Genomic DNA, 17,690 nt, shown 5'->3' with positions numbered 1-17,690 from the left:
TCTAGACACTAGTGCAGTAGCACCCACTTAGACGCCAGAGCTTGGTATCTAAGAGAGACATCGAAACAGTTTGACACACTGTGGAAGTTCAAGATGACAGGTATGCTGAGGACACCAGAAATGCTGTCACTCCACAAGATAAGAGGGTTGTACGCAATCATGAAAACATAGGAGGAGAGGGGTCTGTACTTCTTGCTGAAATATAAGGTCCAAACTCCTAATGGTAGTAAAGAAATCATAGAGCTGTGGAAATGGAGAGAAGTGTGGTCAATATGTATCAATGGGATGGTTTGGGAATCATGGTATTGGATAAAGCTATAGCTTTATTAGTGACTAGTTAGGAAAGGAATCATGCATTCAGCTCTGGAAAGAACTGAAGCCTTCTGCAATCCTCTTATTTTTATGGGATTGTGGTTAATACACAACGTCCAGTGGTTGTCCTCTAATATGCCACTGCACCATGGGAAACTGCAGCATGGCCTGATGGGTCACTGAGGTTTTAGGGATCTCCTGCCCACAGAGTGGAAAGTGTGAGTCAGAGCTGCTGAGTGACGGATCAGTGGAGACTGACCTTCAGAAGTCTCTATTTAGTGCTCTGCATCGATGGCAACAGCCAAAATACACTGAAATGTTTTAGTGCAGTGCTATCAAAACTCCTCAGCGCAGAGAGATCCACCCAAGGGTGACAGAAGACCACATCTATTCAGGCCCATGTCCCTAGGCCTGGGGCTCGGACCTGCTCTTGTAGCCAGGACCGAGGAAGAGACACCTACGTTCCATGTACCGGATGATGCGGGCAGCCATATCTCCAGCCCCAAAACTGGTGATGGGCGTCAGGCGAACTTCATAGCTCTGAGGCACTTTCAGGTTGGGCAAGATGTGCTCCAGCAACAGGCCTTTCTCCATTTTCTTCACAGGAATGAAGGTTTGGATGGTGCTTCTCTGAGACAGCTGCATAGAAAAGGAACCCACAGTATTATGAGAATCCTGAAACTGGAAACCTGAGCAATCCTATCCACCATCTAACACACTATTCCACCTCTTCCTATAAAGACATGTACATCTGGTTTCTCCATGAGATCTTCATGCAGTATTGGTTTGAAAATTCCCACCCTTGGTACAGAACAGTGATCAGGAGACTAAGTTGCCCCTCAAGAGAAGCCTTGGGGTCCTCCTGACTCTAGGGACAACTTGAACTATGGGTCCTGGAGCAACTTTGTGTCCAGAAAGAATGGCTTCAGGATGGGAAAAATGGACCCAACTTACCCCTGCTAGTGCACCAAGCTCCTTGCAAACACAGCATTGCATTTTGCCAAGATATCCTGCGGTTCACAATCACTGCTGCAGAATTCATTCACTTGCTGCCTGGGCCCTGTGGCATTTCATTTGGTGCCTCACTGGGACCTGTCTACTACCATGCTTCCTCAGCAACCTTCCATAGGATCCATTTTTGACTCCTTGCCCACACTGCCTCTGCAGACCAGAGCAAGTGGTCTAGTTCAAGTCGGTGGTTCTCTGGAATCAGTCATAGGCTCCCTCTTTCTCTGATGCCCATTGGAAGGAGCTGAACCATAATAGCTAAACATTGTTCAGTTTGCTAAGGCAGCAGGGAATTTTCAAGAAAACAATGGGAAAAATATCGTTATCAAAATCACCACCACTAAAAATGATGAATTACATGTCAGTGAAACTTCCCTGCCACGGTCATGCTTGCTTGGTGGGGGAAGGACAAGAACGAGGACTGCATTGCGATGATACAATTTCCTGCCTGTCGCCGTGTGGTACCTGGATCCTTGTGGCAAGATACGTTATTGGGGATGCTGGTGCTGGTAAAATGATCTTTGGCAGGGCTTTCCATGATCCAGTGTTCACTGTCCCAGACACTAAGCTTTCCCCTGCCTCTGATACATCCTCTAGGCTGACAGTTTCTATCGCAAAGGCAATTTTCCTGACAGGCTGTCTCAGTGTTGGTCATTAACTCTGAAGTTACAGGATTACTGGAACCAGGAAGCATGGAGGAAGGTTTACAGCAAATCTGTCAGTGTACAGAGAGTGGGGCAAGAAGATGGAGTGAGGACACAGTGGGAGCACGAGCCATTAGCAAGGCAGGGCTGGGGAGCAATGCAGATGTGGAGCTTTGTAAAAACAAGTTCATTCAGTCCCTGATCTGCCTGTCTCCAGCCCTCATGAACATAACTGTAAGTTCTAACTCAGAAGGCTGCCACTGGAGAGCTTCCTGTGCCATGGCCCTGTTCATTTCCAACACAGCCAGGACCCAACAATCCACCTCCTTGATCAGCCTACAGTTTGGACGGTGCTTCCATGTGAAGGGGCAGGACTGGACCACATCCTGTGTTGGGGCAGGACTGGGCCCTGGGAACCCATGGCTGCTTGTGGTTCTCACAGTGAAAAACAGCTTTGCACTTGCCTTACAGATTCTGTCTAACAGAGACCTTTGTACCTAAGCAGATCAGGGTGCAAGTTACTTTCTGCACCCTCCTCCTTCTCCCTGGGCAGGATGGGTCAGAGAGCTGGGAGCTGCTTTCCTGCAGCTTTGTGCCTTCCTGAAAGGCACCTGGGAGGAGTCCTAGCAGGCAGGACCAGGGCAGGGAACCAAGCATGAACCTGGCACCAAGATGCTGCCAGGATCCATACGTATCAACAATTCCTCATACGCATCCTTGCAAGCTGGCATTCCTACTGCTCAGCCCTCCCATCTGCCAGCCTTCCATAGCACCGCTCTGCCAAGCAATGGCAGAGCTGGCTCCCAGTGGCAGCGACTTCACCTGAGATCATTAGCATGAGACCCCCAATTATCTGGGAGAAGAGGAGCAGTCACAAGCCAGAAAGAGAAGGCTGGAGTGGTACAGCTGCCATAGATCTTTTTGGGATGTGGAACCTCACTGGGAAGGCTGGCAACAGCTCCTCCCCACAGGCTGCCATGAGCTGGGGTGCTGGGAAGGCAGCCAGCAAATAGGAAGAGGTCAGAAGCCATTTCCCTCATCTAGACATAACCTTTAGAAGAGAAACAAAATGGAGAGTCAGAGAGAAGCCTGAGGGCAAGATTCAGACAGTGCAAATTTCACCTCAGCTGGGATTTAAGTGGAATTTGGGTATCTAAAGCCTCTGGGAGCAGTGTCAAATCACGTACTCTCCCACATCATCTAATCCAGGACAAACTGAGAAATCAGCCTCCAGTCTGGACTGCAAAGCTCTAGATCAGATCCCCCAGTTGAGTCTATCCTCAGGGACTTGTGGGTTAAACAAAATAAATAACTGGCTGCCACCCAGTTTTGGCTGTGAAACTGAAATTAATAAGTCATTAATACGATTCCTATGGGTTGCAACTTTCCTGCTTCCCAGAAGAGACCCAGACAACTAGATAATGGGAAAGGCACAGCTGGGGCCCAGTATGCATCTCCTCTTGGTGTATAGAGGGAAAGTTTTACAAGAGTCTTTTCCCTCTGTCAAATGCTTCATATCCAACTCTTCACTCAGCCTGTGTCCTGTCTCTATTCAATCTGCAACTTGGACCTACACAGGAACTCACTGCCAGAAAGGCTGCCCTCTGCATATCCTTAATATGGTCCCTGCAGTCCTGGCATCACAACAGAATGTCTTTGGATGTCTTTGGAAAGACTGGCTCTTCTCTGTGAAAGGCATCATGGGCCAAACATCTCCCCTGGGCCAGCTGCAGCCGTCAGCAGAGACAGCCACGTGCACTGCCAGCACAGTTTAAAGGGCATATGCCAGGGAGAAAAAGGGGACAACTCCAGCCAGCCGCTTGCTGTGTGCATGCGGAGCAGGTGCTGGCTTGTAGTCACCAGCACAGGTCCAGCAGACAGAGATATTAGGGCCAAGGTCTGCCCCCCTCCCTAAATATCCTTTGCCTCTCTTATTGCCAGCAGCAGGTCTGTGAAGAGCTGCATGCATCAGCCCAGTAGAAACCCATTTTTCAATCCGCTTCAATTGCCAGCTGTTGCCCTTTCTGCCACTCTGTGTTCTTTTCTCCCATGTTATCCTGGTACCTTCTTCCTTCCACCCTCTTCTCAGCCTCCCTCCTCCTGATCATGTTGACCCAGTGCTCCAGTTTAATATTGCTGCGGTGCAGTTAATAAAGCAGAGGCAGGCGCAGAGGACAAGGAAACACTGGCCGCCCTATTAGAGATGCTGAAGCCTCAGTGGAGGATCTCATGCAACAAGCTCATTCATCACCAGGCTCGGGAAGCTGCCAGCGGGGCCAGAACAAAAGCACTGCGCAATACACAGCCTCGCCTCTGCCTTCACCTCCTTTCATTTCCAACAAAAAGAGGAAGGGGATAGGAAAGGAAAAAAACCCAAACAAATCCACAGTTTCTACCAGCTGGCTGTGAATATCCCACAGGCTGCAGAGGTGAGAACATTCTTGCAGAATGAGTTCACTAGAAACACTTTATGAAGGGAAAAATCAGCCCCATATAGTACGTACGTATTCACATGCAGTGTATGCAACCTGTCCCTTCCCCCTGCCACTTGTAAGCAGTGTTAGCAATCATGAGAGAGCACACTCACATGCTTATATGTACTTAGCCATCAAACCTCTGGGAGCTGCAAACTGAGAACTGCCCCTTCTTGTTCCTCAGCATCACGTTCTGTTGGTAGGTATTGCCTGTTCAGTCCCCTGTCTTATCATGTGAGCTGGCTTGTGACGCTTACAGAGTTTTCACTCCACTGCGGCCAGCTGAGCCAGCTCATGGTCCAGGAACACAAACCAAGAGACTCAGAGAGAAAACCAGGATTCCACACTACCCCTGCTCGCTGCTGCCACCTCAGTTGGGGCACTGTCACAGTAGAGGAGTCTAAGGTATTTTACCGCCACACCTGTGTTTTCTGTTTATATCAGCTATTAAAGGCAAAAAAGGATGATATTTTCAGACTGAATGATGTTTAAGCTAGGTATTTATCCACTGGAAGACTCACTAAAGCCAAAGGATATTAATAAACACATCTGTCAAGAGTTCATGCTGCGATTCTGCTCAACAAACCACACCAGGGATTCACAAGACTTGGTGTGTATTGTGGAGCCACACATGTGGTCTCACAACCAGCTGTACATTTAGCTACTATGCATACTCATTTAAGGGAGAAATTAGAAAGAAAATCTATTTCATCATCAAGCTCCAAGGAGTTGTTGCAAACACCCGCTAGAAAAATGCACATTAAAATCATGTAGAATCCCCAGTCAGCTGATCCAAGCAAAGGAACTGCTCTGCAGGCATCCAGATTCCCAGCATTGCATTTCACTCTTGCCCTCTCTCTCCACTTGTTCTGCTTCTTCAGCAACTTCTCAGCTCAGGGCACAAGCGCTAGCTCTGCTTTCCAGTATCTTCCATCCAAATCCTTTCCACACATACTTACTGTCTCACCCTTTTTTCTCAGCCTCATTCCGATTCCCCAGGCTGCTCCTTCCTGCAGCACAAATGAGACAAGGTGGCTACCCACACTCCCAGTCCATTCCCACTAACTAACCACAGACACGGGCTGCTGGGAAAGCTCCCAACTCCACCCCCAGCCTCCCCAGCTTCTCCAAAGGGAGAGAATTCAGCAGACAAAGGCAGGCTGATGTGGCACAGCAGGTTCACACACAGACTCCCTCTCTCTGGTAGGGTATTCCTTAGTCCATGTAAAGCTCCACAGAGAAGCATACCAAACAAATGGCAGAGGGATCAGGAGCACAGGTAGTAATTTCCTTGATCCTTCCACTGTCAAGGAATAATATTGCTAGTAATAGTAAGATCCATCAGGTCAGTGAGTGGCTCCAAGGTTGGTGCAATTGGAAAAATCTGGAGTTTGCTGGCCATGGGATGATCTACTGAACACCTGGTCTACTGACACCTGAGGGGATGCACCTATCTCAGAGGAGAAAAAGAGTTTCAGCATATGAGCTAGTGGGGCTTGTTGACAGAGCTTTAAATTAGCTTGGAAAGGGGCAAAACCAGGCTCGCCAACAATGAATGATGGGATGGTGTGCCAAAACTTGAAGAAACCAGCACTCATGGGATCCCTCAATCTTCTTCACGAGGCATGTACCATGCCTGAAATGTTTCTACACAAATCTGTGCATCATGAGGAACAAACCAGAGGAGCTTGAAGCTTTGGCCCAGTCCCAGAGATCTGACACCACTGATACTGGTTGGATGTGTCCTGTTACTGGAGTTCCCAGTTGGATGGTTACAGGCTCTTCAGGAGGGACAGGCAGAGCAGAAGAGGAAGGTGTATGCCCAGTAGAAGCAAGGTCAAGTGACATGGGAAGAATGCAGAGATGCTGCTTACAGATGTAGGAAGAAAATTTGTGTGGCCAAAGCTCAACAGGAGTTGAAGTTGATGAGAAAGTGGGGGAGGGGACACATAATAAAAAAATGTTTTTCAAATACATTAATGGCAATAGGCAGGATAGAAATATCATCAGCCTGTTACAGGATGAGGATGGTCACCTCACAAACAGGGACAGAGACAAGGCAGAGGTGTTCTTTGCCTCTGTCTTCAACACAGTTGATGGAGCAAGGGGGTCTTGGTGCCCTGAGCTGGAGGACCATGACTGCAAAAATGATCAATTCCCAATCAACCCTGAAATTGTGCAGGATCTCCTGCTCCAGCTGCATCCCTACAACTCTATAGGACCTGATGGGATGGTCTCCCTCATGTGCTCAAGAGGACAGTCAGTCTCAGCCAAGCTGCACAGTTTCTCATGACGCATAGACATCCCTGTTTAGCATGGTCCAAGGGCCAGGAGAAAGTGACAGCAGCAGAAGAGCACTTTTCTTCTGACAGGCAATAACACTCAGGGTGTGACAGAGCCTCCCATTTGTACCAGTTCAGCCTCTTTGTCAAGAGTCTTGGCTGCATTATATAGCTCTGTCCTGGAGTGCTGCACGCACTATCTCATATCAGATTTCCCCAGGGGCTGCGACTATGATGACCTCATCCCAACAAAGTCCAGCTAAGACAAAGTTGCTCCCTTCCAAAGGGAGTTTTGTTCACAATCACACCACTGCACTCAACAGTGGATGGGCAGTATCTGTGGCCTTAAACTGGTAACAGCCAGGAAAGAAACTTCCAAGCACCCCATCCAAGGGACTGGAAGGGACTGAGCTTTGTTATGGTTGCTGGTAACAGCTCCTGTGATGAACATGGGGCTCTGCAATGCAAAACACCCCACCACTTCAGCACACATGCTCTGTCCTCAGCTTCTACCCCAACTGCACCTCCAAAGCTACAGAATACCTTGCAGAGAGATAACTTCAAAGAGCACATGTCATGGACTTCTGAGTGTTGGGAAAAAAAAACAAACAAACAACTATGATTAGAGGGTTTATGTGTGTCAGAATTTACAGTGACCAAGACTGACAGCGAAATGATCCAAGGTCCAGACCCATTATCCACTGCTGGAGAATGAGAGCCCAGCAGATGAGTTCCACAGGTAAAACTAATTCCTTGTGAAAAGAGGAATGAAAAATGCTCAGAAACAGGATCAGGAGGGAGGCGGGGATAGGAAATTTTAGAAAACTCTCCTAAAAATGAGGTTCCAGTATGTTTCACAATGATGGAAAAATCTACCAGAAATCTGTCCCTCCTCTCCCACATCTTCCTATTCACCCTCTGACACATAGCAATGGATTGAGATTCTGATTCTTCATGTCACCTTGGTGCCACAGGGCAGAGCAGAGGAAGATGGTTTGTCTTGTGGGTCCCTTCCAACTCAGCATATTCTGTGCTTCTGTGAACTGAACACCACAAATTTGATGTTTGGTCTCGGTATTTTGGCAGAGGGATAAAACCCCTCTGCACTGGGAGCTCCCGAAGTTCAGAGAAGGACAAAGCATGGACACATACAAGGACACAGCAAGGGAGGTACACTCCTGGTTGATAGGGCCCAGCCCTCTGTCACTACAGGGGCTGCCTCTGTTTATTAATTTTATGTATGCATCACATCCCCTCTTAAAAGTGGTGCGTTCCCTTTAGGCCTGCTCCTCCTGCTGGACGTCTGTTCCAGAGCCTGCCCACCCTAATGTTCTCATTTCCAGACTGAATTTATTCACAAGCAGTTTGCACCTAGTTGATCCTGTGCCAATACTGTCCTTTAGCTTAAATGGCTCTTTTCCCTCGCTGCTGCTTGACCCTGATGTTATTATAGACAGCAGTCACACCACCTCTTATCCTTTGCTTTGCCAGGCTAAACAAGCTGAGCACTTTGTGACTCCTCTCGTAAGACAGACTCTGAGTTTCCCTGATTGCCTCCATAATATTTTTTTGCATGATCCCACTTGCTGGAGTTCTGTGCCCCATCCCTGCATATAGGATGCTGTGGCACCTCTCCACCTTGCCTAGAAGTACCTCAGGTTTCACACAGGAGTGCATTTGCCCTTTCTCACACCTGCACCTTCCCAGCAGCTACTTGAAGCCAACTCACTCATGCACATTGTTCCTTCACTTCAGTAATTTCCCACTGTAGCAGATTTCTCTGATAGCACCTTACAAATGCATGACCCTGCCTTGGTACCACTGCATTTCATCTCACCAGAACCACTCAAGTAGGCTTCCATCTTTCAGATCTCACTTAGAATATCCTGATCCTTCACTGAGATGGCCTTGTCTCCCAGCCTGCTGTCAGGTGCATGAAATTTCAACAGCACAAACTTAATAAGGGATTCTGAACTGACTGTCTGGTATCAGCCATGGGGAAGAGTCATGCCTACTCTGGAAAAAAACCATTTTGATAAGATTTGGATAGTGGAGAAATTTGGTTTGGATATGAAGACAGTCATTGTGATGTTTCTTTATAATCTCTCATCAAACTTCCTGTGCCCGTCATATTGGATTAAAGCATGTTACTTGGTTAGTACTTCATCACCACCTTGGATGAAAATGATGTTAAGCATTAACAGCAGCAATTAAAAGGCTAGGGTAAGCTTAAACTTGGATTTATTTCATTTTCCTTGCTTGATAACCTTTACTCATTAGGGGTTTCCAGAGCAAATAATCACATTGCCAACACAAAATTGGCATTTATCACACAAGCACACCAGTGAACTGAAATTCACGCCTATGTTGTTCATCAGTCAAGCACACAGGTTCAGATCCTGGGGTTAAGCACGGATGAATGGCCAAACCAAATCCATTATTCAGTCTAAATGAGGAGTCCTGGAAGTTTTTGTCTGACACTGTCCTTCATCAGGAGGCTCCACTTCCAGGCTGAAACATCCCCAGCTCCAAAGAGAGAAGTAACTGAGACCTTCAGCAGACACTGAGGACAGCTGTAGCCATCTAAGCTGGGAGAGAGTCTCTCTTTCTTCCTCTTGCACAGGCAATCAGCTGCCCATCCTCATTAGGTACCAAGAGCAGCAGTTTATGGCTTCCAAGAGAAGCCAAATTGGTGCTGTCATGAATTACTGTAAGTGCTTGTTCCACACTCTTCAATAATGTCTTTCATTAGGGGCTGATCAGAAAGCAATATGTATTTTATTAGCATATGTTCCCTGGTCTATGGAAGAACAGACCTAATCTTCACTCTGTCAGAGAGACAGTCAAGCAAAAGTCTAAACTAAGGCTCTCTTCCACAGCCCTATTTTCAATCCTGAAGGCACATGCCATCCTTCTGTTTCAGACTGGAGGCTCTATACTGCTGCTGCAAGTTCCTACCTGTACTTTACTATGCACTGCAGAGCCTGAAATCACCTCTCTGTCTTCTGTATGGGCATAAGTGGATGAGAGACAATTATCCCTCATGTTGCTTCACATCCTCTCTTCTAGACAGCAATGGTTCCGTCTCTTTTGAGCCTCACATCTGAAAATCAGCACTGCTCAGTGCCTTACTGGATCCAACTTCATACTCATCCCTATGTCAGTGAGCACAGTCTCCTCTTCCACCAGTTTCCTTGCACTGGAACAACTGCTTGCAGCTGGACCCACATACATCTGTGACTGTGCTGTCAGCACTTCTGGGTCCAAGAAGAAAAAGCAGTTTGGCTCTGCATAGCCCAAGTTTGCCCAGTTGCAGTGACACTGAGCGCTGAGCCACTCAGTCTCATAAGTTACACTTACGATTGTAACTTAGCAAGCAAGACATGCTCCACCACCAGGAGCTGCCACCTCGCAGGCTTCTTTTCTTGGGTTCTCTACAGACCACGGCAGAGCCCTCTGTTAGGGCACCTTCACCATTGAAAACAACTAATAAAGGATGGGATTGTTGCTTCCTGGAGAAGAAGTAGCCATTTTGTGGGACTCTGGACTTTCCAGTCTGGTACATGCAGTGAAGGTATAATACAGGTATCATTCCAGAGCCTACAGGTCACTCAACTGCACTTGTGGTCCTGTCTCTAACAGAGAAGAGGCAGCCAGCACAGCATACACAGAGAGGGCCATACAGCTCCTCACAACGCTCCATGCTGCCTGCTTCATTTCTTTATGAAACACAGTCAAAACATCTATGTAGTGCCTACTCCTGCTCATTTGTGACTAGCTATGGGAGAGACTACATCTCTCTTCCAAACCCTTATCCTTCACACACTCTCACCTCTTATCTCCAACACATTCTAGAAAGTGAGAGCCAGGGAAAAAAAAAAGCAAAGACAAGAACAAAACCAAAAAAGGAAACAGAAACAGAAGAAAGAAGAAGGAGGGGGAGCAGGGAAGGGCATGAAGGTGCAGAAAGAAAAGATGGTAAAGCAGTAGGAGGAACATCGTCTGACTACTGAAAATAACAGACAAGCAGAGTAAATGGGAGGAAGCTGCATCACAGCCTATCGACAGGGACTTTTGGAAAGACTCAATAAACAGCATGTACCCCTTGAAGCCACTGAAGGAATGTGGATAAGAAATGCACAAGAAGGACTGACTTTTATCTTTGATACCTGGCAAGCATTTTTCATCCTGCGTTCAGCTTTGTAAAACACAAGCCAACAGCCTGCTGGATATGAACAAGCACAGTGGTGTGAAAACAACATCTCTAGCCTGCAAGGCTGCTCTGAGCGGTGTATTGGTTTGGGGAATCTGATTATCTCTTCTCTCACATTTTCCTTACCCTCAGTGAGCACTGAACAGCAGTGTTAAGAGCTAGACAGACATGAGATTTTCCTTCTAGATGAGTTTTAAGACCATGTGAGCCTTTCCAGCAAGATTATTTGTACTGTTCTTCTCAGGCACTGTAAATATTACGAACAGAACAAAGACTGGGAAAACTGTTTGGATTATTCTCTTGTACTAGGCAAGCTAAACAATACCCTGCTTTCTCTCTTGCCTAGTCAAGTACTTGAATTGCATTAGGAGCAGTAGTTATGAAAAGTGAATGTTAAGACAAAATGTCCGCTGGCAGACCTTATGAATGGCAAGACACCTTGAAAAACTTTCAGCTACCCTGTTTTGGGTGGATGAGCTTATGTACTGGATCCAGGTATGATGGAGTTGATTTTCCCCATAGCAGCCCTCACAGTGTGGGTAGCTAGAAAAGTGCTGACAACACACCAGTGTTTTAGCTACTGCTGAGCAGCGCTGCACAGCATTAGTGCTGTCTGTCCAACATTTCCCCCTCACCAGTAGGCTGGGAGTGGGCAAGATCTTGAAAGGGGACATCATGTCCAGGATTGCTGACCCAAACTGACCAAAGAGATGTGAAAGGGATGAAGAAGGGGGGCATTTGTTATTATGATGTTTGTCTTCCAGAGCAACTGCTACATATACAGAAAATCTGCTTCCCAGGAAGTGGCTGGACATTGCCCACTGATGGGAAGTATAGAATAAATCTTTTGTTTTCCTTTGCTTCTGTGTGTGGCCTTAGTTTTTGGTTATTAAACTGCCTTTATCTTGATGTGGTTTTCCCCATCTTATTTTCTCCCCCTTGTCCTGCTGAGGAGCAGAATGATAGAGCAGCTTGGTGGGAATCTGGTGTCCAGCCAAGGTCAACCAACCACACCTTACTTACTTTGGGTAATCACAGAAGAGGAACGATACCATAAGACTCAGGCACTAACCTGCCACTGCTTATATTACTCATATTATTAATTTTCCCAACTAACTGATTAGAAATTATCTGTGGACTAGGGAAAACCAGCTCAGAAAAACCATGTATCTTACTGAAGAGCAAGTGAATGCAAAAAGACATAATTAATCAGACTAATTCATTAGTTAAGCACCATCTGATAAGCTCTCATGGGCAAAGGGAAGAAATCTCAAAAGTGGCATTGGAAGAAGTTAGGCTATCTAAGGGGACAACCTTATCCCAGGGCTACCAGCCATTTCCACTGAACTCACCTGAGCCATTCAGTGCTGGTCAGGCCTGTGTCAAGCTTCCATGGCCAGCCTTGTAAAAAACACTCTGATTCTCTGGCTGACAGGGCAAACAACCACCATGGCTGGGCAGACACCTCCACCTGCAGTGGAGTGAGCAGTGGCTAAGGGAAAACTCCCTTCCTTTGTGCTGGGTGGAGGCTCTTCTGTTGTTGACTTAGCCAGTAGAGAGTACATACATGAAATGTGGAAAAAGGTCCTTGTTTCCCAGCCCTACCAAATATCCAGCTATCCTGGATTCTTCCCTTACAACACAGTTAGAGAGAACCTTGTTCTAGTAGCAGGTCTCATTGACATATCATCCCCTGTGACAGATTACTAGGGATGAAAAGAGATGGCTCATTGTGCTCTTAGCTGCAGTGATTGACGGTGTGTCCTATTTTCAGGCAGCAGAGAGCAGAGCTGAGGCAAGATCCTGCCCTCTTCACTCCCAAACGCCTGTGGCAAAGTCACTGCTTTACCCCCAGGTCCTGCACAGCAATCGTACTAAGCTTCAAGGACTGCTTGCCCACCAAATGCTACTGATCAGCCAGTTCTCCTTCCGCCAGTGTGTGGCTGACACTCAGTCCCAAACCTCTCCTCCTCTTGCAGCCTAGAAAGACAGTGTCTCCTTTTCCCTCTCTTGCTTTCCCTGACTTTGCATCATGATAGCTGTTCAAACCATCCACCAAACACACCTCCTGCTGACACGCTGGCTTCTTTCTGCATCCTCTTCTACCTCCTCCTCAGGGTTGAGTCCTGCACAGCATCACATATGACACTAGCACAACTGAAGGCAACTGACTTGAGAGCACAGATGTAATTTGCCTATTATCACTGCCTGAACAGAAGTTAAAATGAAAAAAAAAAAGAAGAAAGAGCATCAATGGCGGGGTGTGTGTGTGGGGATAGTTAGAGTTGAAAAAAGACCTTTTGGCACTACAGAGGCTGGCTCTGCAGGTAGATGGAATTGTGTTGATTTGAGATCCCATATGACAGCATCTTGTGATCAAACATCAAACTGGCAAAGAAGGTAGGTAAAAAAGAAGAGAAGACTAAAGAAGCTTTCTAACAGATGAGACTTATAAGCCACCCTACAACAGAAGGTCTGCTTTGAGATTGAGTCCTGGGCAAACATTGCAAGGTCAAGTCACTGCAGTACCTAATACCAGTTTGACAGGATCAGCACAGCCCACATCAAGTGAAATGATGAACAGTAAAGGGGTGCAGTTTGTCACACCCCACAGTTGGTCCACACAGCATCTGACACGCAGCCAGGGCCACCATCTGCTGCTTCACAAAAAGCCACACTCCCTTCATGGCTGCAGCCGGCTGGGACTGTGATGCTCTAGGCAAAGGGGCTCACACATCCCTGTTCCATGTGCCCTGTCTGTGCTCCACACTGGGACATCAAACTGGGCTAGCCAGTCAAATGACCTGTTAGCTGGAGGATTTTTTGGCTGATGTGGCACTGCAAACCCATTCCCTTTTTCCAGGTAACACCAGGGTGAGTGCACCACAAGGCACATTTTATCCAGGGCAGGACAGGTCCCTCCCTAGCTTACAAGACACAACTCCATTCTTTAAGCTTTTCATCTTCTTGTATGAAAAGCAGGACAGCCTTGTCTGTTTTTAGCTAAGTCCTAAAACAGGTATCCCCATCCTCAGCTCCTGCAGTGTCCCTCAGCTGAAAACCCCACTGCAGCACTACTGTGGAAATGCACAGGATGAGAGCAGTGGGGTCACAGTGCCCCAGAGAGCCTCAGGATGAGGCCTATGGACCCAGCCTGGTCTGCAGCAGTTGCCTTGGCAATAGCAGCATTGTGCTCTGGAGCCAGCAAAATGTTAGCCCCTTTGTTTGTAAAGCAAATTTGGCCACCCTGAACTGCTCTGCCCTGCAGAGCTGCCTTCTTATTGAGACTTTGGCGTTCCCCAGCCTCGAGGTGCAGCCCTGAGGCAAGCCCCCAAAGTACTGCTCGGTTTCCCAAGAATCTTCACCTGAAGCCATGGTTGCATGTGCAGAAGAAAAGGAATTTTGTTCGCCACCCAGTGCACAGGGCTGGGCTGCTGCAAGGGCCACCACCTGCTCAAATACACTACCTGTCTGCATCATAGCCTTTTCTAATCTGAAACCCAATAGCATTTTCAACTAAACATTTATGGAAAAGACTGGTGTACTGCTTGCACATCTTCCCTTTCTAGAGCTACCATCCCTTCTCAGTGCATGAAGAGAAGTGAGAGACACCCCTGCCCTCGGAGGGAGTGCCAGTGCCACATGCTAATGAAGGCAAAGACAGCAGCTGACAGACACTACCGAAGTGGGCTCAGAGGAGAGGAAAAGAACAACTCAGAGGCAGAAATGAAGTGATACAAATCCACAATCCATGGGCCTCGGCATAAAACCTCTCCTGCTGCGTCGTGATGGCCATCAGCGGAGTTAACCTTCCACTCTAATCACAGTCATTAAATTCCTGCTAACGTCCCTGTCCTATGTCTGTCCAAACAGCTCTGTTATCTGTCACCTCCCCACACGGTGTGCCCGGCTCCCCACTGCCACAGCTCTCATTAATGCTGCTCTGGCTGGCTGATGAGGCAAGTGGCAGCCGGCTCCCGAGCCCAGATGAGTTTTGTAGACAGCAGGGGATGTTTATCCAACATGGAGGGGATGAAAGTGCAAACAAAGAGAGACCATACAATTACTCAGGCATCGCACAGGGCCAGTCTCATTAAAGACAGTCTCCCTGACAGGAATTAATCTGAAGTGACAATGCAGTGAGCCAATTTAGCAGATGAGTTTGGGGCTTGGCCCAGTGCAAATTTCAGGGGGCAGTCTGGCAGGTAGAGCTAAATCTGCTCCTAGGAGAGAAAAGGCAGGAATGTGTTAAGCTGGCCTGGTTCTGGCCTAAGACTGTGTATGAGAAGGTACAGAGGAGACAGCAGCCTCAGGTCTCCTTGAGGGGCACAATAAAGATTAAACTTTCCTACTGCACCGACAGCTTCTCCTTCCTCTTTCTCTTGCAGCCCTTAGGTCACAGATGGGTTCTAGCTCATTAAGTGCATAGTAATTCTGCCACTATCCCCTGTAACCACCAGCCCAACTCAGATCTTTCCTCCATGATGTAACCTGCTTGCAGTATTAGATGGCTTTTCATTTCTCTGTAATGTTAGAGCAGAGCCCTGGGAGGGGATAAAATACACAGAGAGAAAAAAGCAACTTAAAAGGCTTTTTATTTTTTAAGCAAAGATCTGGTCTGGGGAGGCTGCTTTGAATCCCCAAGCAATGAAAAGCATTTTCAGTTGGAGTGCAGTGCCTCAGTGCCTTTCTACGCTCCAAGAATATATGGAAATAAAAAAGCTGACCAAACAAATAGCCCAAAAGCCTCATGGCATCTGCCTATAACCAAAACAATCAAGGCTGTTAACTCATTGAGTTAACAGTAGTAGTTAAAACTACCACAACTGGTAAAGGTGAAGTAAGGTGGCTGGCATCTGTATCACTTGCCTTGCAGCAAGAAAGGAAAAACCTTCCAAGCTGTCAGGACAGACAGCTGTGAGGCTCCTGCTGTTCCTAAGTGGGGAGGTTTTCCCCTCTGAATTGGCACTCAACAAAGCCACTGCCTAAGCCCCCCCTGACCTTCAGAAACTAACCACCACTTTGCCAAGATATAGAGCAGAGGCTTTACAAGGAGCTTGCTTCAAGTTGCTATCATATGTGCTTTGCCTGGGTCAGTGGCTTCAAGCTGTCAAGCAGCTTATATGGTTTTAATCAAAAGTTAATCCTTATTCTACTGGAACTGGTACGTCTGCTGCACTGCCTGGCCGGCTCCACAGTGCTGGGAACAATCAGCTCTGCCTGTCTTGCTGGGAGCCCTTGTGCATTGCTTTGGAAACCATACTCCCCCTAACTGCTTGTAATCTCCCCAGGAGTGCACAACCAGCCTTAGGGAGCCACTGTACAGGAAAAGCTGGAGGAGCCACAGTGCCAGCCAATTAATAAGCAGCACTTTGACTCTCACCCAGCACCTTTTTCAGCAGCTGCAGCAAGCAAATCTAATTCAAGGGTTCCCAGGTGCCTTGCAAACCATCCTGCTACTTGGGGATCTTCACATTACATATGCCAAGAGATCTTTGAGCAAACCAGGCAGTGTGAAATGAAAACCAGCAAACCATCTTGCAACCAGTGGGCATCCCAGCTGGTTGCCCTTTGGATTCCAGCTCAGCAAGAGTTAATTTTTCCCTTGCCATGCCCTCTACCCCTGACAGCCCCTCATAGCCCCAAGGCTGCAGGCTGCTGCTGCCACATTTGTTCATCCTTAAGGTGCTGAAAAGCCCCTGCCATGACCACCGAGGCTGCAGAGCTCCCAGGGCTGGCTGGCTGGGCAAGCTTTCATCAGCTTAGTGCTGGCAATAAATCAGTTGTGTCTGGCCATGTGCAAGGACCTTTTTACCTAAGGAGAATATTCCGTCTCAATCCTAGCTCTCTAGGAATTTTCTGCCACCACAGGTAGTTCCTGGAAAGCCAGCATATCCAGTGAGGAGAGTGTGCAGGCAAACAGTAGCTCCACATCCAGGCAGACAAATCCCCTTTCTTAAGAGCTCTCCAGTCAGTAATGCTTTTTTAAGCTTTTGAGCTTTTCATGGTTATATTCAGTGAGGTCACTATGTTTTACAGTCCAACAATGGAACAGAAGTATGCAAAGCTTACCCCAGGTGTCCCAGCACAGAGAAGAAGGTATGACAAAGCATCAGGGTCTGCAGGATATGGAAGAGGGTGATGGAACAAGGGAAGGAGTGAAAGGTCAGGAGATGTCACAAGGCTTCTTGGAGTCCAAGTGAGACATCACAGGAAAAACACCAGGAAGGCGGGACAAGAGTGCAGGGAAGTGGCAGGCTGAAGATGAGGGGGGATGTGATCCTCTAGGACAAGGAAATGAAAAGGGACCTCAGCAAGGCACGTGGAAGGGGAGACCTTGCCATGAAATGCAAGTATTTTTGTTGGAGGAGGGCCAGGAGGAGGCACTACTGTGAAAAACTTTTCCAACGTTTCCTGCTTGTGCTTGACAGAAGTGGGAAAAGACTCCCCTGCTTCCTCCTCTCTCTGCCCTATCTTACTCAGATCCAGGCCACTATGATGAGACCTGTAGCCATTTCTAAGAGCCTGCCCATATGTGAGATTGGGCTACAGCAGGGCCGCAATATCACACTCCTTCAAAACACATAAGTCAACAGTCACAGCTATGTGGTGATTCTGCAAAACAGTAACAGCAGTAACTGGTGGGGTATGAACAAAACTGGGGTGGGGGGGTGAGTGGTGTTAAATTTGCACGGGCACTCAACTCCCTTCATGTCATAACTTAAAGCAGAAAAGTGGGTTTCCCTTTTCTTGATCC

The 17,690-nt window shown here is 47.5% G+C and overlaps 1 protein-coding gene across 1 annotated transcript in view; it reads right to left on the bottom strand.

Moving 5' to 3' along the window:
- The window catches only part of MDGA1 (MAM domain containing glycosylphosphatidylinositol anchor 1), a 148,505-nt gene that overhangs the window by 37,372 nt on the left and 93,443 nt on the right, over positions 1-17,690 (bottom strand). The window contains exon 11 of the mRNA XM_050315589.1: positions 774-951. Coding sequence (XP_050171546.1) covers positions 774-951 — 178 coding nt within the window. The remainder of the gene's footprint in view (positions 1-773; positions 952-17,690) is intronic.

The sequence above is a fragment of the Myiozetetes cayanensis genome, unplaced genomic scaffold (assembly GCF_022539395.1).
Source record: "Myiozetetes cayanensis isolate MyiCay16 unplaced genomic scaffold, myiCay2020 scf2-11, whole genome shotgun sequence".
NCBI lineage: Eukaryota > Metazoa > Chordata > Aves > Passeriformes > Tyrannidae > Myiozetetes > Myiozetetes cayanensis.
The sequence above is the reverse complement of the archived record's forward strand: the minus strand, read 5'-3'. Positions and strand labels throughout refer to the sequence as shown.